The sequence below is a fragment of the Sceloporus undulatus genome, chromosome 6 (assembly GCF_019175285.1).
Source record: "Sceloporus undulatus isolate JIND9_A2432 ecotype Alabama chromosome 6, SceUnd_v1.1, whole genome shotgun sequence".
In the NCBI taxonomy this organism is placed as follows: domain Eukaryota; kingdom Metazoa; phylum Chordata; class Lepidosauria; order Squamata; family Phrynosomatidae; genus Sceloporus; species Sceloporus undulatus.
In genome coordinates this window covers 81584129-81608003 of record NC_056527.1, presented here as the reverse complement: position 1 = coordinate 81608003, position 23875 = coordinate 81584129, and the positions used below count along the sequence as shown (strand labels likewise).

Below are 23875 nucleotides of genomic sequence, written 5' to 3'. Positions count from 1 at the left end.
AACCGGTTCCAAACCGTGTTATTCCCCCAATGTGGATGCCTGGGGGGTGAGGGGAGGGTTTGGGGGCTGTGATATATATCTTTGCCTTCCTTACAGCTTTATAAAACTGCACAGGGGCTAGTATTTTAAAATGGCTTCTCTTAGTACAGAATAATACTGTATTAGGAAGAAACAGGGATAGTTTCTCCTTGATCAAGCTCCTTGACAGCTTCCATCCTTTCACCCTCTTTGTTCAGCCTCTCTGGATGCAGTACCAAGAGCTTGGGTCCAAAACACACTGCAAATCATCATCGTCATCCTGGTTCAACCGCCCTGGCTCAGTGCTAGGGAATCCTGGGAATGGTCGTTGGTTGTGGCACGGCGTCTCGCACAATGTAGATCTTGTAGCACCTTCTTTGAGAGGGACTGAAAGAAAGAAGTTGACAGCATGAGCTTTCCTAGACTTCGGTCTACTTTCTTAGATGTGTTTAGTATTCTTATTATATTATATAGAGAAGTCTTATAGCACCTGTGAGACTCACTGAAAGAAAGAAATTGGTGGCACGACCTTTCCTAGACATCAGTCTACTTCCTCCAAATGCATCTGAGGAAGTAGACTTAAGTCTAGGAAAGCTCATCCTGCCAACTTCTTTATTTCACTTAACCTCAAAGGTGCTACAAGATCTCCCTACATACCGATTCTACAGACTAACACAGCTATAACTTTGAATTCTACCATTGACTCACAAAACTACAATTCCCAGAATTCCCTGCCATTGGTCCAGGGCTGTTAAAGCGGTCTCAGACTGGACTATCTCTGCACTGTGTAATAAATTAATTAAGGAAGGTCAAAGGAGAAAGTGCAAAAGCAGGCTTAATGCTGGACATAAAGAAAACTAAAAACCAATGATCCTGGAGGACCTACATGCATTCAACCTAAACAGTGAGAACATTGTCATAGTTAAAAAGCTCCTGTATCTTGGTTCAAACATCCATCAGAAAGGAGACTGCAGTCAAAATACCAGAGGAAGATTAGGAATGGGAAGGGCAGCCATGAAAGAATTAGAAAAGGCCCTAAAGTGTATATACTGTATATGCAACTGAGCACTAAAGTTAGAATCGTGCATGCCATTGTTTTCCCCATCACTATGTATGGATGTGAGATATGGGCAGTGAAGAAAGCAGATAAGAAGAAAATCAGTTTATTTGTGTTGGAGAAGAGTGCTGAGGATACTGTGGATGGCCAAAAAGACAGACAAGTAGCTCCTTGAAGAGACCATGCCTGAAATCTCCCTGGATATCAGGATGACCAGACTGAGCTGTTGTACTTGGGATACATCATGGGAAGGCGTGAATCACTAAAAAGACACTAATCCTGGGAAATGTGGAGGGAGGTAGAAAAAGAGGAAGACCACACACTAAGATGGATAGACTCAAGAAGATCAAGGGTATGAATTTGCAGGACCTAAGCAATGCAGTGGAGGATAGGGGGTCTTGGAAATGTCTTATCCACAGGTTGCCATGACTTGGGGTCAACTCAAAGGCAGCTAACAACAACAGCCCGTGATGTTTGGGACTGTGAGGTGCAGCCCTTCAGAGTCAAAGATGTTTTTGGCAGGGTTGCTCCCAGGCAGTCAGTAGGGCCAAATTTTGTTGCATTTCTCATGACAGTCCTACAAATTTATTACGCAGGTTTAAAATGGCTCACCTGGCTTTCAGACCCGCAGCAAAAACATACTCAGAAATGGCGTTCCTCTGTGTGTAAACTTTCTTATTAGGGTCATGTTTGACAACATAGTTTGTCTGGGAGGCAGAGGGTCAACTTAGAGGGATTTACAGCAAGATGTCCAATAGATATGAGGTACCTTCTGTTTTGGTTGGAACCTTAACTGAAACAGACCCTGTAATTTGTAACCTCATGGAAAGGTCCTCATGGAAAATACCTTAAAACACAGAAGTATTTTCAAGCAGGAGGATTGGACTTGTTTGGGCTTTACAGATTGCGCCTGTCTTGCTGAGTAAGAGAAGATTAAAAGAATATCTTATATGTTCATAGTTCTTCCAGAAAAGAAGAAATAGAGATCCTTCTTGACGCTTCTTGCTCTGAAAATCATGATTAGATATATAACATTTTGCCTTTGGGAGGCCATAGTGTCTTCCTATGGTATTCTTGTCCATTGGAGTTATTGCCTCCTTGATTTATTCTACTGTAGAGAAATGAATAATGACATCATCACCTTAAATTAGTCATTAATCACATGCATCCATTACATGCGCAAACTATAAAGGTAAAACCTAATTCTGATTGCACCCTAGAATCCCCATTTACTTCAAGTATGTTGGGTTTTTTTCTGTTTCAGTGACGTTGATGATTCTGGTCGTGGATTAATGACTCATCCAATGTAAGATAAACCTTTCTCAGCTTCACTGTAATAATACAAGCTGGTATGAATACTGTATGTCACATCATGAGAATGCAAAATTTGGGGAGAGGGGGTTAAAATTAAAAAAATAATTAGGTAAGAGGACTGAAAGTAGGAACAAGGCCTCATAAAATATGAAAAATAAAGCACTGACCAAAATATGTAGTGCTTAGGGCTTTGAGGATGTTTCCCTCCCCTTTACCTGTGATTAGCAAGACAAGCAAGTAGGCTAACATTCAAAACTGATACTGGTCACAAAATGTAGTTTTTTCTTCAGGGGTAGGCCTGGTTATTTTTTTAAGCTAAGTTCACACAACCTGATTAACCTCCATGGTTCAGACAGTTCTTCTTCATCTTCTTTCTCTCCAGGAAAGTAGAGATTCCAGCCCCACCAACATCAAAATGTATCCATTACTGGAAAAGGAAAGTCAAGTCAGAATACATGCGCCTTAGGCAGCTCAAGAGACTTCAGGCAAACATGGGAGCCAAGGTAAAATATAGTTGACCATGGGTAGAAATACTGTCTGTAAGGGATGGGCAGGCAGGTAAGCCCCAAACAGATGGGTTTAAAAAGCTGGCTTTCACACAACTTGGAGGCGTGGTGTTTAGATGATGCATGCCCCCAGCCTGTGTGGAAGCTATGCCAGGGATGTTCCTGGGCCGCCTAAGATAACCCAAACCTGCCCCCAAAAAGGAGCTGATCTTTTCCACTCATTAGCACGGTTCATTTGGGACCACGGCAGAGGCTGGCATCAGGACCGTGGCGTGTGGTTGCTGCAGTCCCATGGCACTCTGGACAGGAGAGATCTCTGGCCACTCCTTCCTGCCATCTGCTTCCCCTCCCCAGTGACTGAAATTTCTACCTTACAGTTAGCTTTCTTTTCCTCCTGGAGGACAAGAAGCTTAATAAACTTTGGAAGAGCAATTTATCTATCCCTCCCCTACTCTCATGCCTAGTTCTCAGTGATTCAAATAACAGTTGAGATACATCTGGTAGAATAAAACCAGCCCTAGACAATTTCCATCCTGAAACAAAGGACAAGATAAAGACCTGCCCATTATCCTACAGAAGCCTATTGCACTGGTGGTTGACTCTTACTTCAGTACTAGGGATGGAATAGAAATGTCAACCTCATCTGAAGGCAACAAGGTAGCTTAGGGGACACAGGTCAGAATGAATACATCTATCTGGAGGGGAATAGCCAGGTGGCTCCTTGTGCTTCATCCACACCATCCATCACCTGCTGCCTCAGGGAACCACCTCACTGGTGCAAACAGTCTTGGCCAGAGAACCAGCAAAAATAACAACAAAAATCTTTTGGCTTCTTAAAGACTGATTTATTATGGCACATGCTTTTGGGATCCAGGTGGCTTTAGTTCACACTTGTTTATGCCATAAATTCTTAGCATTTGGTATGTTAGTAGACTCCTAGTTCAATCTTCAGAGATAGACTTAGGCATTGCACAATCAAAACAGAGCTGCAGGGAAGGTGACTTGAAAAACAGAATGTAACATTCCCATCTGAGATAAAAACCAAACTGATTTCCTAATAGGGGTGCCTAGCCGAGCATGTTAGATAACTTCTGATGTAGAGGCAAGCACTTGGTATTATAGATTATTTTGATATAGGTGGGATGAATCTTAAGATGAACTAGCACAAAAATACTGTAAACTGCATCTTTGAAAATCTGCCTGTGTATATGCAGAAGATTATTAATACTCCTTTCTCAGACTCAGGGACAACTTCTGTTTGCTGAGTTCTTTAAACATACTTCGAGATGAAAAGAAGCTCTTAAACATCTTAGAATTGTGAGAATGATGGTCCAAATATTTTTTTCTTCCCCCCCCCCCCCAACCATAGGCTTTGTTTATATCTAACTACGCAAAGGTTCAAGAAAAGATAAACATTCTTAATGATGATTGGAAGAAGCTTAGAGTTCAACCTATTCAGTCAATGAAGCTAGTTGGTGGACATCCTTTTCTTAAACAGGTACGTGAAGAGGGAAACCTATTGATCTATATAAGGACTCAAGGCAGCTAACCAGTTAAAAACAATACAATAGCATTAAAAAAAATAAATGCAAAGTTTAAAAAATTAACAGTTTAAGTTAAAATATTTATACATTAAAAATATAAAAATGTATTAAAAACAATATGCAAACCTTGACATCTAACTTGCACAGCATTTGAAAGCCCGACCGTCATCAGTTTAAAAAGCCTGATGGCAGAAAAATGTTTTTACCTGTGCCAAAAAGAAGAGCATGTGCCAAAAAGAAGAGCCTTTCTAGGGTGGGAGTTCCAGATCCTAGGAGCAGGCACCAATTGAGCCTGAGACAGAGGCCTTTCCGGATGACCTTAACACTCTAGTGGACTCGAATATATGCCCCCTTGGTGGGATGTAGTGTATACTCTTTTCACAGTAGGTTGAAAAAAGGGCTGTTGAAACTTGGAGTGCATCTGCACTGCAGAAATAATCCAGTTTGATACCACTTTAACTGCCGTGGCTCAGTGCTAAGGAATTATGGGATGTGTAGTTTGTTGTGGCACCATAGCTTTCTCACAAAACTACAGTCCCCAGAATTCCATAGCATTGAATCCTGACATGTAAAGTGGTGTAAACCTGGATTATTTCTTCAGTGCATATGTAGCCTCTATTCGTGTATTTTGTCTCAGATACACAAAATATTGGCCCAGAGAGATTCTTAGCCTATATTTATTTCAGTTACTAGCCCCTACAAATGAAGAAAAAAAATCAGATGTGGCTTTACATATTTATATATTTATTTACATCTCATTCCCCCCCACACACACAATTGAAACTTGAGGTGACATACAAAAGCCCACTCCTATCATGAACTGATGATATAGATAACAGATCATCTTTAAAACACAATGAATATTTTTTTGTTTTTTAAAAAATTGTCAGGAGCAGCTTTTAGGTTTATAGTAGATTGGCAAGCAGCAATAGCATAAATTAACAGAAGGACTTCCCTGTACACAACCAGAACTTTCATCTTTTGCAACTTTGTCTCTCCATAGTAGTCCCATTGTGTGTATAAATTTCTATTTCCTCTTGTTTTCTTTAGTCCCTCTGTATTCATTAAAACAGAGTGAGGGAAAGTCTATGGACTGTATACAGACTGCAGGGTCATTTTGAGGACTCCCAAGCCCACTGATGGCCTGATACAAAAATATATATATGAGAAGGGGGACACACAAAATTGTCTTTTCCAAGAGGGGCAGTTTTTGCATTTAAGAGGTCACAGCTACTCGCCTTGACTTAAAAAAATACTAGAAGTATGTCTGGACACTAATGTTTTTATTTGTTTTTTGTAATTTTGTTAATTTGGGTTATTTTTAAAACTGATGCAAATCACTGCAGATGCTGGAGGTGAACATGGCAACTCCTGGCCTGCCAAGAGTAGTTCACTTCTACACTAGAGACTTGAAAGGAGTACCACCAAGCTCATGGATTAGGATAGGATCATAGTCTATGGCAGTATTCAGACCTGAAATCTTTCAGGTAATACACATTAGCAGCTCTGACCATATTAAGGGTGAATAGTATTGGCTATTTATTACAACCAGCCCTTACACCACTTTGATTAGGTGTCAGAGTTTGAAGGTCAGTGACTTGAATCCTCTGTAGAAGTAAAGCAAGTGGATCTCATGCTCAGAGAATTCTAAAATCTGCATATCACTAATGAGAAAGCCCCCATCCTGCATATTTCACGGGGTCTTGGAGCAGGACTCCTCACAGTAACTATAGCATGTTGGTAGGTTTGGATTTGTGATGATTGGTCTGATATATTAATCCCAACTGCTCAGGGATTGAGAGGTAAGAACCAGCGCTTTCAGTGTAACTGTAGAAGCAATGTATTTGAGGAGCTGATGTAATTTTGATGTAATATCATTTAGCAAATGCTTTTTCCAACAACGTGGCAGTTCTTGAAGCCTCCCTGAGGAAGTGGCCCCTGTCCATGACAACTAACACGCATCATGTTTGTTTGTTTATTGGATTTATATCCTTCCTGTCTCCCAAAATGGGATTCAAGGCAGCTTACAATAATTTTAAAAGGATACAGTTGGCTCTCGATATCTGACTTGCCATCAGCACATTCAAGCATCTCTGGATGGCAAGCCCACATTGTCCCCAATGGTGGTGCATGCATGTGGCCACGCTGCAGATAAGGACTGCCCAGTTGTCCTGGGGCAGTGCGTGCACATGGATGCACTGCCATTAAGTCCCATTGTCCCTAACACAGCTGTGCTGCCACTGGGAACAACGTGGGCTGCCCCTAATGGCAGTGTGACCATGTGCACACTGCCACCATTGAAGTTCTGTTGTCCCTAATGGCAGTGCGGCCATATGCACGCACCACCATTAAGCACAATGGAATTTGAACATCCGTGGATTTTGGTATCCACAAGGAGTCTAGAACAGATCCCCTGCGGATACTGAGGGCTGACTATACAACTAAAACATTACAAAAGTTAAGAATTAAAATTATATTAATATTAAAACATAACATTTGAAAAACACAGCATAGTTAAAACCATTTCAATAAAAAATTAAAAACAAAATATTAAAAACAGCACACCAGTTACACATGCTACATAAGTAAAATTCACACTTCAAATGCTTGCCTAAATAACAATGTCTTCAGCTGCTGTTGAAAAGAGGTTAGGGAAGGGCCTGACTTGTTCTCCTATGGAAGGGAGTTCCACAATTGGGAAGCACCCATAGAGAAGGCTCTCTCCTGAGTCCTCACCAACTGTGCCTACAAAAGTTATGCTCCCATTTGGAAAGTGTAATGGAAGGGATCATCATGTTTAACAAAAGCAGTCCTGTTTTGAAGGGCCAGTGTGGATATCCATCTTTTCTTACAAACTTTTCTCCCTCCTTCAGTGCACAGTTGAGAGTACGTTCCCCAATTGGAATACACAGACCTTGTTTATGAGGACACTGAACACCGTAGCCCTGGTGCCTATCATGTACTCCTGGTCCCCCCTCCAGCAAAATTTCATGGTAGGTGACCAGCTGCCGCAATTAACATCTTGAATATTAATTCCTCCTCTGAACCAGGATCTCAGGGGTTTGTGTGTAGTTGGGGCTGGTGCAGAGGGGTTTGCTTGCATATTACTCAGCCTTTTTAAAAAAATTATTTTGATTCTTATTCCTTATTTGCTACTTCTGCTTATGAATCTGAAATAGATAGTATCTGCCCCTCTCCCAGTAGATGTGTCTGATTATGCTGTGGTAACGGGACTGCTTCCCAGTGTAGCTGGTTGGCTAGTGTGTGTTTGTCTGTCAATCCCAAACATAGCTGTCAAAGCCAATTGCTGCCGCGCATTGGGGGTGGGCGAGTAGGAAAGAGGAAGATCCATGGGATGGCACCATGAGTCCTGGTATCTCCTAGTCAAGTATCCTGCTTTCTCACAGTGGCAACCACATAGCACTGTTGTTGTTGTCGTCATTGTTATGTTACCTATGTCCTTATTTGGGACTCAAAATGGCTTACAACAGTTAGAAATCTAAAAAAACCCAAAACCAAATACAAAAGTTAAAAATATCGTTAAAATGCTCACAAAATTAAAATCAGTTAAAAACATAAAGAAAAAAGGACAAATATACAAAATGCAGATACAGTACAGCATAAGTCTGCAAGGCTCAGTCCCCTTGAGCAGCATTCAAATCCTTGTCAAAATAAGAAAAGTCTTAAGCTGCCTGCAGAAAGATAGTAAGGAACATCCCAGTCTAACCTCTCACGGAAGGGAGTTTCAGTGGGAGCAGCTACTGAGAAGGTCCTCTCTTGTACTGCCACCAAGAGTGGTGGGATAAAGAGAAGGCCTTTAAAACACAGGCAGGCTCCTGTGAGAGAATACTGTTCTTCAGATAACTTTAACGGTCATAACCAAGACATTGAATTTTGCCCAGAAAATTACAGCAATGGTGTTATGTACTCCTTATAGCCTGCCCCAGTTAACAGTCTTGCTGCAGCTCTTTAGACAAGTTGAAGTTTCTGAATACTCTTCAAAGATATTCCCATGGAAAGTGCATTACATAACCCAAGCAGGATGTAACTAAGGTGTGTATCACCATGGCCAGATTCAACATCTCTAGGAATGAGTGCAGCTGACATGCAAGCTTACATTTTGGGAAACTAGTATTTAAAGGCAACCACTGATACAAATCTTATATGTTAGTTGCACTTGAAAGAGAAATACACTACTGATGTATTAGAGAATGAAGATGCCTCATGGCTATCCCTATAAAGCATTCCTAAACTGCAGCTCTGGAAGATTAGTTTAGTTTTTCCCTCAGGTGAACTGGGAAAAGTAATGGACTGGAGGAATTGTCGCCTACTGATGAACAGAATCTTATTCCACGGCGCCAGTTTAAACCAGGCCTACCTTCTTCAACTTGGTGTCCTTCAGGTATGTGAAACTACAGCTCCCATCACTAGCAGTCCTGGTTGAGGATGAAGGGATTTGTAGTCCAACATATCTGGAGGGCAGTTGATTAAGGAGAGTAAGAGCAAGAAAAGTCCCTGTGGGATCTCATTAAGGCAGCCACACAATTTGCCATTTGCAGGCTCCCCTGATGAGTGGACAAGGGACAACCATTTGCCTCTCTCAGGCTGTGTCTGCCCTATTTTCAGGTGGAGGATGAAACTGTTCTGTGCAACATCCCTTATATGGGAGATGAGGTGAAAGAGGAAGATGAAACTTTCATCGAGGAGCTCATTAACAACTATGATGGCAAAGTCCACGGAGAGGAAGGTAATGTGCACATTTTTCTATAGTGATAGATACAGGCACAGATATATCTTTTGGGGGGGGGGGGGGGAGTTATGAAAGAGTCCTTGGATTCTTAGTGTTTCATTTTGGAATTGTCATATTTATGGATGTTGTATGAATTTGAGTGTTATTTTTTAGTGTGACTTGGCATGATATAAAAGCTGTATTTCTTATCAAGACGCAAGGTAGGCCGCCACATTCATACCTGTTATTTTGCTGAAACCAATTTCCCTACCCCATTAAATGAGGTCATCCTACCAATTCAGCCAGTTCTTCCTTCAAGAGCTGCCTTTGGGTTCTGTCTTGATCAATGATGCTGATTTTTCCTCTATTGACGCATTGAGTGGGGTCGTCTTACCAAATCACCATTCAGCCAGTTCTTCCTTCCAGAAATGCTCTCAAGTTCTGTCCTGATCAGTGATGCTGTGTTCCTGGAGTTGGTAGAAGCACTGAATCAGTACTCTGAGGAAGAAGAGGAAGGACATGATGGTGTTGAAGGCAAACTGGAAGTTGGGAAAGATGAACTGCCCATCACACGCAAAAGGAAGCGGCTTTCTATAGAAAGTAAGTCTCTTCCCTCCCTGTCATGAAGCTCTGTAACTTGTAGCACCACAAGTCTTTTCTGCTATAGGTTGAGTCTCTCTTACTTGAAATGCTTGGGACTAGAAGTATTTCAGATTTTGGAATACTTGTATTTGTGTATTTGTATACAATGAGGTATCTTGGAGATGGGACCCAATCTAAACACAAAATTCATTTATGGTTCACAGTCACTTTATACACATAGCCTGAAGGTAATTTTATACAATATTTTAAATAATTTTATGCATGAAACAAAGTTTGTATACTGTACATTGAACCATCAGAAAGCAAAAGTATCAGCCACCCAGGAAAAGGATTTTGGGTTTTGGAATATTTTGCTTTTTGAAATTTTGGATAAGGGAAACTCATCCTGTACTACCTTATACCAGATGGTATTTATTGTCAAACAGAGAGACTGTATATAAATTCCAGTTCTGTATAATTCAAGATGTTGGGAATCATATCTTTTCCCACCAGATTAAAGAAAAGAGAGTTTGTCATACCAACTGAAGACTGGCTACATCTGCACTGCAGACATAATCTGATTTGACACTGCTTTAACTACCATGGCTCAGTGCTGTGGAATTCTGAGAATTGTAGAGTGTTGTGGCACCAGACTTTTTAGTGTACTGAAAATTATTACCTGGAAATTGTAGTCCAATCTGTGTATTTATTGTTATTTTTACTGGTTTATGTTCTGCCTTTCTCCCAGACCTAGGATTCGAGGTAGCTTAAAAGCCTTAAGAGAACTTCAGTCTTACTATACAGTATATGAAGTTAGTGATTAGTGCTGCCCCTTTAATTGTCCTGATATTGCTATCTTCACTATGCACAAGTTCTAACTTGTGTTGTTGTGAACTTAAGATCACTTCAGTGGAATCCCTCTACAGACTAGTCCAGACCACACGGTGGTCTCACAAATTAGTATACTAATATCTGGATGTTCCCTCTAGTCCTTGTTAACTCTGAAATATTAGGATGGAATACCTTGAGCTCCTCTTCAGCAGTTCACACCTCATGGAGCTTTCCCACATGGGTGCACTGAAAACCTTAATATCTGGATGTTTATCCTAACCTTAACATTTTTGGAATGGAAACCTACCTCTTCTTCATAGATGGACTAATATGGAGAAGGAAAAGGAGAACTAGAAAAATGAAATTTACCATCACTACTCTCAAGCCCCTTTTTCCAAATGTAAGGTTTCCTTTTCCCTAGGTAACAATAATACAGTGGTACCTCGGGATACGAAATACCCAGGTTACGAAATTTTCGGGATACGAAAAAATCCCATAGGGAATTATTGTTTCGGGTTACGAATGTTTTTTCGGGTTACGAAAAAACTTTTGGTGCTTTTTTCGGCTTTTTCGCACGGAATCGCGGCTTTTCCCCATTAGCGCCTATGGCAATTCGGCTTACGAAGGCTTTTCGGGTTACGAAAGCGGCCGCGTTACGAATTAATTTCGTAACCCGAGGCACCACTGTATTTTTTTTAAAATGGGGCAGTTTAACCACTGCCCCTTTTCACAACCATTACTCCCACTTCCCATGAGCACAGGCCCTTAGCACACTTCCCTTAGCTAACATGCAATGTCCTTGTGCCACCAGGGGCCTGAAAGCAGGAGCTGCTGTTGTTGCTGAAGTGGCAACTGCAACTAAACCACCACCATGAAAGTTGTCTCATGGTTCATCTGCCTCCAGCAAGTGAAATATAAAATATCTTGACAATATCTCTGTGAGCTTGCTGGGCTGTCCTGGAATGCCAGAGCACACAGTTTGGGAACCAATACTGTAAACCAATCCCACTAATTCTGGGAAGAACATTAAGTATTAGAATTCAGACATTTCCACTAGTCTTTCTTCCTTATTTAATACAGGCAACAAGAAATGTTCAAAGAAGCACTTTCCAAATGACATGATCTTTACTGCTCTGTCATCCATGTTCCCTGAGAATGGCTTTCCAGAGGATATGAAAGAGAGGTGAGGATTATCTAGCACAAACCAACTATCTTTTTACTTTCTAGTGTCAGGCACAGAATCTGAGATATAAATTCCCAAGATCTGCAGCCAGAATGTGTTAATTGTATGGTTTAACAATGTGTGGGCTTATGACATTGCTTCCCATAATAGGTACAGTTTTCACACAAGTTTCCTCCTAATTTCTATAGGGAAATTATCTGGGTGTGTGTTGCATTGTAGTGGTGCATCTGAGCCTTGGCTTCTTTGGTTGCTTCATCTTCGGCAGTGTGCTCTGTAAACAATATCATGCCCTGCATCTGTTTTCTGCATGTTGCACACCTAGTAGTTGTGGTTCATAGCAGAAAGTTGGAATACATGCCTCTTGGACTCTGCTAATTTTGATTTTATGATTTCACCGTCTGTCCTTGTGGTTAGGTCTGTGCAGATGCCTAGATGTCCAATGAAAATTGTTCTTTTTCACTTCAGTGAAACATAACATACCCTTGCTTCTAACCTGCAGCCCAGGAAACACATCCTTTTTGTTTTTAAAATACATACATACACACAGAAACACACATATACATACATGCAAGCACACACAGTGGTGGCTTTTAAGTCAAAGATAGATATAAGATAAAAGCTGTTCATCAGCCTAGATCTGGACATTCTTCCCAGTGATTTGTGTTACCATAGAAGCCCCATGTGATTTTTCTCTTCCCTCCCCTCAGATACAGAGAACTAACAAAAGAATCTGACCCAAGTGTGCTCCCTCCCGAATGTACACCAAACATTGATGGACCATTTGCCAAATCTGTTCAACGTGAGCAGGCCCTGCACTCCTTCCACACCCTCTTTTGTAGGCGTTGCTTCAAATATGACTGTTTCCTACATCGTAAGTTCCTGACAGGATCCTAGCTTGCAAGGGAATGTTGGGCATGACTACAACAAGTATTGGGGTGCCCTAAGTGTTTTCTATGCATGGGAAACGTTCCTCAAAGACCTTAGCAAAAATTGTCTTATCGGGTGGCTGTTGTCTAGCAGAACCCCATTCCTCTAAATGCATGCCCTCCAATTTAGGAACTGAGAAAAGACCTATCCTGGAATTTTCCTCCTGTTTCCTGTCTGTCCTCTCACCTCACCTGCCATAGTAACTGATGTTCGGTTACAGTTTTTGTTGGTTTTCACTACTAATGATTACATATAACAGACAGCCTCAGTTTGTTTTATGAATAATAAAATGTTGCAAAACCAATTAGGAATGCAGGAAGTACACAAGCAGTTTCTTGAGTTCTTTGAAAGGATTCATAGCCTTTCTTAAAGTCTCCCCTATCATGTTAGTGTTGTGCTAGACTGGAGATTGTTTAAATCTGGGTGTAGTTACCAAGTTTTCACCAGGTGGCAATAGCAGCAATACTTTTTACTGCAATGATGGTTTTAGGGGTGTTGTTGGCAGGATGGGAGGGCTGATATTGAAGAACAGAACCTTAAGCTATTTTGACAGTATCTTGCTTTAACTGAAGAAAATGGGTTCCTCTCTTTTAGCATTTCATGCTACCCCCAATGTTTACAAGCGGAAAAACAGAGAGACTAAGATTGAAATGGAACCTTGTGGGCCAGACTGCTTTTTGTGGTTGGTAAGTTAGCAAAGAGATATGTAGCCTGGGGTGAAGGGGGGAGCATTAAAGGATGTTTGGGGTTGGAGCCATCATGTTCAGAATATTTAGAAGTATTTCAGAGGGATGGATTCCCCCATTAAGATTGTAAGAGAAAAAACAAGGAACAAAAAGAAGTCCCTCAGCATCTTTAAGACTAGCAGATTTGGTATGGTGTCCTATTTTGGAAAGACAAGTGGTTTAAATTTGTAGAAAGGTGATATTTTAATTCTATGAAACAGAAAGTTGTGGAGTTCATTTTCAATCTCAGTGAGCTAAAGATGCTTGCTCTTGTCCCTCCATGTTTTGTTTTTGACTAGCTTAGTAGCCAACTAAATGCCTGTCTGAGATCTCTTACTTTTTTATGTGCTTTTAACTGGATTTTGATTGTAGGAAGGAGCCAAGGAATTTGCTATATTACACAACCCACGATCAAAGTGCTCCGGACGGCGTCGACGCAAACACCCCACACTCAATACCCCCTCCTCTTCCAACACTTCAGCTTCCACAAGCAGTGAAGCAAAGGAAGGTGACAGCGACAGAGATACAGGCAATGACTGGGCCTCCAGTTCTTCTGGTATGTAAGATTCCATTGACAGGTTGCCCCATTGTCTTATGGGAAGTGAGGAAAGCAAAGTAGTAGCAATCATGATGCCTGTTAGCTTCTATTTAGTAAATGACTTAGGGGATCTATAGAGAATCTAAGGCCCTGTACAGACCGGCCTAAAAGGCCAGCCTGGGGGTGGAATTAGGCCAGGGCATTGTGTCCACATGACATTCACCCCGGCTGTGCCCACAGGGTGCCATGATGCCATGCGCTGCTCTACACGGCACACAGCATCATGACACTCCTCTGGCGCTGCATCCATACAACACAGCACTTTTTGCGCCCTGGAAAGGCCGGATTGGGGCTTCAGCGTGAGGTTGCCGCAGCCCTGATCCAGCTAAAAAAGAGCCCCTAAGTCTGCTTTTTCAACATGCTCCTTCAGTGTGCCAGAGGATAGTCAAAAAAATCTGTCTTCAGTGCCCTGGCTCAAGTCTGAAGTTAACGATCTTCATCATGTGCACAGTGCTTTTCTTTTATCATAGCCAAACCACACACTTTTAGAACAAGGAATAAAAATTTTGGATGTAGATAGTGTAACTTGGCAGATACACGATTTAATTTCTGCCCCAGGTCATAACTGTAGGAGGTCTCAGTTTTTAGGGGCATGCTTTCCCAATATTTGAATTTGTTCTCTTGTTATGCTAGAGGCAAACTCACGTTGTCAGACTCCAACCAAGCCAAAATTGAGCCCTGCCTCTTCACAGCCCTTTATGTCTGATATGCCGGTGGAGCCTGTTGAGTGGACAGGGGCTGAAGAGTCCCTTTTCCGTGTCTTCCATGGGACTTACTTCAACAACTTCTGCTCAATTGCTCGGCTTTTGGGAACCAAGACATGCAAGCAGGTATGTCCTCCTGGTGCCTGGAAGGACCAACTTACCAGTGGTGGGCATTCCCTCAATGTAATGTCAGTTTGCCTGAGCTGCATGTCTCTTCTGGCAGGTCTTCCAGTTTGCAGTTAAGGAGGCCTTGATAACAAAGCTGCCAGCTAACGAGCTCTTGAATCCCTCTCAAAAAAAGAAGAGGAAGCACAGGTATGTGGCCAGGGACACTTAATCAGTGGGAGACGTGAGGAGTTCTCATAAATGTAATAATAATAATAATAATAATAATAATAATAATAATAATAATACAAGTAATATATTTGTACTATAGCATAGGGTGGGGAATCTTTGAAAATTCACAATTCACATTGCAGACAATGGACTGCAACTCCCATAATCCGTGACAATTGGCTGTGCTGGCTGGGGTTGATGAATTTTGGAGTATACCATCATCTGGAAGGCCACATATTCCTCTCTCCTCACTAGGATATAGAACTTGATTGTTCTTGATGAAGATTATGATTCAAGGTAGGGGGTGAGGGGGTAGGTCATGACTGCCCAGAAAAAATCATAGAATCGTAGAGTTGGAAGAGACCACAAGGGCCATCCAGTCCAACCCCTGCCATACAGGAAATCACACTCAAAGCATCCCTGACAGATGGCCATCCAGCCTCTGTTTAAAGACCTCCAAAGAAGGAGACTCCGCTACACCCCGAGGGAGTGTGTTCCACTGTCGAACAGCCCTTACTGTCAGGAAGTTCTTCCTAATGTTGAGGTGGAATCTCTTTTCCTGGAGCTTGCATCCATTGTTCCGGGTCCTAGTCTCTGGAGCAGCAGAAAACAAGCTTGCTCCCTTTTACTCTGCCCTTCCACACAGTTTAAGGTAGAGGATCACAGTCTGACATGTAGTGGCTCCCCACCTTTGTCTCTGAATGTTGTTGAATGAGAATAAACTAATCCTTCTGACCGTGCTGTTCCCCTTCTCCCAGTTTCTCTTTTGCTGTTAGAAAGATCTGACAAAGAGGCTAAGAAGTGAGACTCTTAATCACAGGGATTAAGAATGCTGTTGGGATTAATCCTAGATTAAAATAGGCATTATTTTCTCTCTTTTTTTCTCTCCTCCCCAATAAAGGCTCTGGGCTGCTCACTGTAGGAAGATACAGCTTAAAAAAGGTAAAGTATGTTCCCCCAGCACAATGCCCAGACTCGCCTTTTGTCCATCTCCTTCTGGAGAGTAGGAATGGAGTGTCTCTGGGAGTTTAGCCAAACCCAGCTATTAGCCACATTAGTCTAAACCTTATTGAGAAACTGGTGGGGAGTTCCAAGCAGCTGGCAGTACATTGTTTCTCCCAAGATGTAACCTAGTACTGTTGAACTCCAACCAAGTATTCTTTCATAATGCTAAGTACTAGAAATCAAAACCCTAAAAGAGGAAAGCCACAAATGCCAACATCTGGTATTTTGAAAGTCACTCCAGTAATCCAAGTTGACATTGTTTTTCTGCCACATTCCAGCTCTGGCTGAAGTTTGGCAAGGCCCTGTGTTTGCAAGTCATTTTGACATCTGCTGATGTTTGAGCCTGCACTTTATGCAGACTAAGTCTCCTTTATCTAGAATTCTGAAATCTGAACTACTCCAAAATCCAAAACTGTTCATGGGTGGCTAAGACAGTGATACCTTTGCTTTCTAATGGTTCAGTGTACACAAACTTTGTTTCATACACAAAATTATTTAAAATATTATGTATAAAATTACCTTCAAATTATGTGTATAGGTTTATATGAAACATAAATGAATTTCATGTTTAGACTTGGCTCCCATCGCCAAGATAATCTCATTATGTATATAAAAATATTCCAAAATTTAAAAAAACCAAATCCTAAACAAGCATCTTGGATAAAGGAGACTCAGCCTGTACTGAATTTTCATGATAACTTGGCTCACAGCCTTTTCACAATCCTCTTTTGGCAGACAATTCATCCACTCAAGTGTACAACTACCAGCCCTGTGACCACCCAGACCACCCTTGTGACAGCTCCTGTCCTTGCATCATGACCCAGAATTTCTGTGAGAAGTTCTGCCAGTGCAATCCTGACTGTAAGGAACAAGGCAGTAGGCCAGATTTTACAAATTTTGTCCTATGGCTTTATAGTAAGATTGGGCACTTCTTCTTTATGTGGGTTCCATTTTTTCACCCATGTTACAGGCAGCCCTTTTTAAAAAGTGTCTCTGTTTCTCCTGCAAGGCCAAAACCGATTTCCTGGCTGTCGGTGTAAAACTCAGTGCAACACCAAGCAATGTCCATGCTACCTGGCTGTGCGTGAATGTGACCCAGATCTCTGCCTGACATGTGGAGCCTCAGAACACTGGGATTCCAAAGTGGTCTCATGCAAAAATTGCAGCATCCAACGAGGCCTCAAGAAGGTATGTGCAAGAAATGGGGCCAGCAGTGTCACACAGTGAGTGGATAGGGAGGCTGGTAGAGTTTGAAGGCTATAGGATGGTGAGGAGATGTAAATTGTTGAGTCCCAAATGCACATGTATACAGGAAGCATTACACTCCAACGTAAAGGAAACATAAAAGTTACATGAACATCAGTGGGCTAGCCATCCGTGGATTAGAGCATCCTTGGGTGGCCCTGCCCATTATTGACAATGGTGGCACATGAATGGGATGGCACTAAGGCAGTCATGTGCACATCACATGTGCATTGATAGTAATGGCACTTCCGGTTCCACTACTTTTGGTATCTGCAGGGGGTCTGGAATGGAACCCCTGTAAATATAGAGGGTTGACTGTACAAGTGGGACAAGAAGGTATGCTATAGTGTCATCTTAATAATAAAAAATGGATGGTAGACATTTAGCTGAAGTGCTGTAATTCAATTATATCTTGTTAGTGAGGAGATGTGAAGTAAGCTGTTTCCTTCAATCCCTGTGAGTCTCGGTGTGTGTGTGTGTGTGTGTGTGATATTTTACTTCTTTCCTAAGTGCTCTGCAGTATAGGCTGAAGCACCTTCCTTCTCTTCTCTTCTTAGCACCTCTTGTTGGCCCCATCAGATGTTGCAGGTTGGGGAACCTTCATCAAGGAGGCTGTGCAGAAGAATGAATTTATCTCTGAGTACTGTGGTGAGGTGAGTTAGGGAGGCAGTGTGTACTCCGCAAGTTACAACTTCCTCTACAGCTTCCCCCCCACCATGTTTCAGTTGTGGGTATTGCCACTGGGAGTTGCCAGGTAGTACGTATATTTTGTTGAGGTAAGAAAAAGGGACACAAGCTTACCTTTTCTGAGTAGATCCAAAATGAAAATTTCTCTGTCTTGTCCCTCTCAACCACAAAAAATCTGTGAACCATAGTTCTGAGTCCTGGATGTATGTCAAATTACTTTTTTGACCTGCTCCAGCCTTGAGCGCCAATTCTCTTGCAGAATGAGGCTCCAAGCGCTATTCCATTGAGGAGATGTGCTGGTCTTGGTTGTCTATGGGTACTTAAGCCCTTTCACTGCCCCAATTAAGTCCTTTATTTGCTTGGTTCACTTCTTTGATCACTCATTTTTCATCTGTTTCCTTCCTTTGTCCAGCTCATCTCTCAAGATGAGGCCGACCGACGTGGGAAGGTCTATGACAAGTATATGTCCAGCTTCCTCTTCAACCTCAATAATGGTAAATTACTACATTGGGGCAAGACAGAGCTCCAGAATCAGCTCTGTTACAACCTTGAGTAATGAAAAGGAGAGTAGGAGAGGAAGCAACTTGTAGGATAACATCTGGAGGGTGGGATCCAAAACTCCCACCTCTGCTTTGGGGAGTATTTAGCTAAAGTAAATCAGCTTTTGCAGCAGGATTTACTATTATTAGTTTTAGTTCAGCTTCTCTTCCTGTCTGGACAGATTTCGTTGTTGACGCTACTCGCAAAGGCAATAAAATCCGTTTCGCAAACCACTCTGTCAATCCCAACTGTTACGCTAAAGGTAAGACCATAAATTGCTAGTTTTAGGTATCTTCCCTCCTTGTGTATTTCCCCTCCATCCTGAAATAAGCCTCTAAAGTGAAAACCAATATAAATTTAAATAATAGGATCATGTCAATCCTCCTGTTTCAAACCTAGGCCACATGGACCATGATGTCATATTTGGTTTTTAATTTAAAGGTCAGATATCTTCATCACAACTATTCTCATGGCTGGACTGTCATAGAATAGGATTTGGGGGATTCCAGGAATACAAAAACTATGGTTTAGCATCTTGAGGCTGGAGGTTCGGGGGAGGGATGAGAACCTAGATGGGATGAAGGCTCCATATTTTGTAACTATAATCCATAATCTAGTTTCTCGTATTTTCATAGCCACTGCTGGGGATGGAATGTAGTCACCTACAGAATGCCCAGTGAGAACTTGATAAATCCAGCAGCTTGAGCTGGAATCTACAAGAATCCTGCCTTTTTGTTAATGTATGCAGGTTTCCAGTATGTTGTAAATAAGAAGTAGGGAAATATCCATTGGATTAACCAGGCCCCAGTTCTCTACTGGTTTATCATTTTGTATAAAAACAAATCTCAGCTGTGGAGATACCTGGAGTCCTCTTGAAAATTCTTCTTTCTGTAACCTGGAAATGTTTTGAACCTAGGACCACTTTTTTGGTTGATAGGTGGGTGGCTGTGAGGACTTGGGTTATGGTGGGGCAGTTAATCACATCAATGATGAGATTGGGCAGCTGATTTCACTTCTCTTGCTTTCAAAACAGTGGTGATGGTGAATGGAGACCACCGTATTGGGATTTTTGCCAAGAGAGCTATCCAAGCTGGTGAAGAGCTCTTTTTTGATTACAGGTGAGTGTGTGTGAGAAAGAAGGGGAAAATGCCAACTCCCAGTATTGGGCGTCATAAGGTTCTGAGATGCTGTTCTAAAGGCTTCACAGAAGAACCATGCTTGTTCATAGCTATTTCCCTTTTCCCCCAGGTATAGCCAGGCAGATGCACTCAAATATGTTGGCATAGAAAGAGAGACCGACATAGTCTGACTCATCGCCATGTCACAGTGCTCCGAGCCAGCATCACCATACCCTATCCATGCTGCTTTCCTCATTGCTGTGTGTGTCGTGAGAGCTTTGTTCCACCTGGACCCCTCTTCAGAGAAGAAAATGGAGAGGCCCACTTCTCCAGTGTTTGTAAGATTCTTGTTCCAAGGCCTGTGAATAATAGCTTTGTGGGGACCAACCTCTCTTCAGAGAAGAAAATGGAGAGGCCCACTTCTCCAGTGTTTGCAAGATTCTCGTTCCAAGGCCTATGAATAATCAGCTTTGTGGGGAAGGCTCTGGGATTGGTTTGAGCTGGAGAGGTCTCCACGCAAGAGCAGGTAGAACCTCAACAGAAGATAACCCCTCCAGCAGGGGAGGATAGATCATAAAGTGCTATGCATAGGTTCTGTGGGGTAGTGAATTTGTAGACTGAGGTAGAGGGAATGAGCAGGAATAGAGTTCGTATGGGACTACTTGTGATGAGCAAAAGGAGTGAAAGTGGGCAGTAGAGGTTCAAGGAACCTGCGAGGTGGGGTCCAAAGTTGCTACCCTTCTTGTCCTATTGGATCTTGTTGATTCACCTCATCAATATATGGTATGGTTTGGGAGATGGACAAATTGCTGAAGAATTGCTGTTGTGAGAAATTTCTTTTTCTTGCTGGTTGAGAGTTGCAGAATCCCTTTTATCTGGTCATAGTAATATTGATAACACTCCCATTCCCTCTTCAACAGGGAGGCTATTTGTCTTCTCTCTGCCTGATTCCTGTGGGATTTGGGGTTTTGGTTGTTATTTAAGATTATTTTTTTCATTAAAAAAATTCCTGGATATTTCTGAATTGGCCATACTGAGGGGAGATGGATGAATGGATATTTTCTAGATAGATGAAGATTATAATTTGCTAAGTTCTCCCCCCTTAAAACCAAGATTTTTCCCACCCAGCCATATAAAAAATAAGCTATTATTATGCACTTTAGAATAATTCACTCCAGCTAGGCCAGCAGCAGGGAGCTGGACTCCTTCTGAGTTGTAGGGAGTGGAAAGCTGACTCCATCTCCAGTTCAGAGTGTGGTTTACTGTAGCATCTGGAAACTGAATACCTTATAAAATCCTACATTAGTTGCTTAACCACAAACTAATGATAAGACCTGACTCATTGCACTTTTGAAGGTATTTACAGGTGTCAGCTGTAGACTGGATCTTTGTGTCAAACCAAGATAGTCTCTCTCCCTTCCTCCCTCTCTGGGATAGAGCATCTGCTTTTGTTAGTGTTTGAGAATAAGAGAATAAAAATAGAAGTCATGTTTTATTTTATTACTTTTGGTGGAAGTAGTATGCACAGCTTCATAGAAAGTTTAGCTGGGGCATCTTAATTACACAAAGAACACCATTTGGCTTAGTTAAGGTTTTCAAATCACTCCCAATCAAGATAGTTGGCCATAGTTGTCCGAGTGTGAAACTTTTAGCTATTTTCCCCCCTACAAATCACTTTGTTAACTGACTGACTCCCTTCCCCTGTCCAAGCATGCATCTCTGGAACATAGGAAGCAATATTTAACAGTGACTCTGAGCATGTTTAGTGTGCCTTCACTACCCTGCAACTGAAACCTATTGTTTGCCATCTGAGATCAGGGGAAAGGGCTTCCAGGTGTGAGTATGCTATTGTTGAGGAGCCAAGAGTTCCTCATCCTTTTTAAGATGCCAGCCACAGAAAGAACTAAATAAAGCTCCCCCAGTCACTTTTGCTTTGCTACTAAATAGTTGTGGTGGAACAAGCAGAAATCTTTCCATATAGCAGCTCACCTACAGAATCTAGTGGCAGTCTAGTGTGCATATTCATTTTCTGTTTTTTTGCTGCTTCTAAGATGGACATGAGAAAATGGTGCCATGTTATTGCCAGTTTCTGGTCCAGCTTCTTTAATACAGTCCACTAATTGAGAATTTCTGCTTGGTCTCAGCAGAGATCTCAACACACTTACCCTTGTTTATTGTGACTGCCAAAAGAAGGCACTCCAGATGCAAACCCCAAAGTCCAGTCTGCTTCGTCAGACTGGAACTGTTGGACTGAAATATGGATATTATAAGTTAAAAAAAATACAAATTCATCCTTCTCAAGAAAGTACAGCACTATCTTAACAGATATGCCACTGGGCTTGTCCCCCCCCACACACAGTTTTCCACTACAGGGGTCATAGCAACCCAATTCTGTTGCACTTGCAGTTGACCTTTTCTTTCAGGAAAGGTCACATAGCTTAGAGTAAGATTCTGGGTCTTCCTTGAGGCTGTGGAGTTTGACCAGAAAGTGGCAACAGATTGGGGTGGGCTGGTTTTCATTCTTAGGCCAGTTGATTGAAGTGCCAAACTGATGAAGCCACTCTTGTCCTTTCAGCGGGTAGTCAGTGCTGAACCAGTCTGTGACCTGAAGTGATGCATGTCTAATATTTTGTCAGGGGCCAGATCTACAGTAGTGGGTGTTCTGTCTGTCTATATTTGCAAAAGTACCTTGACTCATGGAGGCATTGTTCTTGCAACTCATGGGTGTTTTAGACCTCACATCCATAGTGCATTATATATTGTAATACAAGTCTGTATCGCTTGACACTTTTGAGGCACAGCACTAGAGTTGGAGCAGGGTAGAGATGCAGTCCCTTTCCATTGCTTTTAGTGACAAAGTGTGGCACATACTATAGAGCTCATGTATGGTTTCCCTCACTTGCTCTCTGAACTTTGTGGAATTGCTCTTACGAAATGAAAAAGGGGCTACTCTAAGCAACATGTAATCTACCCTCTCCCTCTTTGAGCTGCTTGTGACTCTGTGCTTTGCTGCTGACAAATTATGTGCACTTTATATTACAGCTTGTAAAAGTTTGTCTTAATAAAGTTGTAGTGACTGCTGAATTAGGTCTGGCTCATTTTATGGTTGCTTTCAGCACTGAGGAATAAGAATGACCATTTTGTGTACTGCTACCTGATAAATGCAAGGCCTGTGCAAGAGAACAGGAAGGGAGAAAGGCCCATGCCTCTGTTTCAAACAAGAAAAGCATCATTATAGTAGTAAGATTATCTGTTTCAGACTGGCATTTGATGACTTATACAAAAGGCTTTCTTCAGGTTTTTGATGCAACATAATTTGTGCTTGTTGGAGACTTGGAAAGCATCCCAGCAGAGCGAAACACCCATCACTTCTATAGCTGTAGCAAGCTTGTTTTCTGATGCTACATTGCTGCATTGTCTTCTGATGCTACAGTTCTCAGCCCAACATATTGATTCTTTGGGTAAAAGCAATGTCACTTTAAATCAGGGGCCTTGACTCCAAAGTGAGTTTTGATCCATCCTACCATATCCATATTGATTGCAGCATGTCTATTTTTCTGCTGGTGGCTACTGACCTGAAGGCTGCCTAGCAGACTCCCACTTTGCTGGTAATTTGGATCTGAAATATTGTTTATCACAACAGCCCTTTCTGACAGCCCTGCAGTAGCAGTGTGTGCCTGTCCATGATGCCAAATCAGTAACATTAGCTACAATTTAGTAGCCTCTTTTCAGCTGGGAGCAAAAACGAAAAGGTTTTACCTCAAGGCAAACTCAAATGTCTGTATGAACTGAATGGGAGACCATAGATAGGGTCATATATGGCCCTTGTGAAACATAACATGTTGTGAACACAGTTTTGCACATATGCCAGAAGGCAGCTTCCTACTACTGGAGCATGCTGCTATAGCTATATGCTCATACTTGCAGGGGATCTAAGAGGACAATGTCAGCTCTTTTCTGCCTGCCTACAGATGTAAAACTGCAGCTAGATGCTGCCCAGGCACCTCCTGCTCTCCCCTGGACACAAAATTGCTCTCTTGTGCAAGTTTTCTCTACAGAAAAACACTTATCTTTGAATTTTACAACCTGTATATCTTTGCCTAAGGACAAGACCCACTTTCTATGTCCCATGGAAGACAAAACATTCCAACTGCAACAAGTGCTGCAAAGAATCAAATTGGCCTTAAGTGGTCTACTGCCAATGGCTCAGCGAGGTGCCATCTCTG

General features: G+C 41.9%; 1 protein-coding gene across 3 annotated transcripts; it reads left to right on the top strand.

Moving 5' to 3' along the window:
• Positions 1–2262: 2262 nt before the first annotated feature.
• EZH1 (enhancer of zeste 1 polycomb repressive complex 2 subunit) lies at positions 2263–22733 on the top strand. Of its 3 annotated transcripts, none has more exons than XM_042474201.1 (20): positions 2263–2381; positions 2772–2892; positions 4265–4393; positions 7313–7432; positions 9066–9186; positions 9595–9768; positions 11662–11764; positions 12472–12635; positions 13286–13377; positions 13789–13972; positions 14648–14844; positions 14942–15033; positions 15956–15996; positions 16795–16920; positions 17069–17247; positions 17862–17957; positions 18404–18485; positions 18713–18793; positions 19565–19649; positions 19780–22733. In XM_042474201.1, the coding sequence occupies exons 1-20, from the start codon at positions 2368–2370 to the stop codon at positions 19838–19840; spliced, it is 2262 nt and encodes a 753-aa protein (XP_042330135.1). In that variant the 5' UTR covers positions 2263–2367; the 3' UTR covers positions 19841–22733. The 3 variants fall into 3 exon arrangements, with proteins under 3 accessions (XP_042330135.1, XP_042330136.1, XP_042330137.1); XM_042474202.1 differs by lacking the exon at positions 2263–2381 and adding an exon at positions 2406–2424; XM_042474203.1 differs by lacking the exons at positions 2263–2381; positions 2772–2892; positions 4265–4393 and adding an exon at positions 8729–8841.
• Positions 22734–23875: the final 1142 nt, after the last annotated feature.

Coding starts and splice junctions, on each gene's coding strand:
- EZH1 (XM_042474201.1), top strand. Junction 2,893..4,264: donor AGGCAAACATGGGAGCCAAG/GTAAAATATAGT, acceptor CCCCAACCATAG/GCTTTGTTTATATCTAACTA. Junction 15,034..15,955: donor AAAAAGAAGAGGAAGCACAG/GTATGTGGCCAG, acceptor TCCCCAATAAAG/GCTCTGGGCTGCTCACTGTA.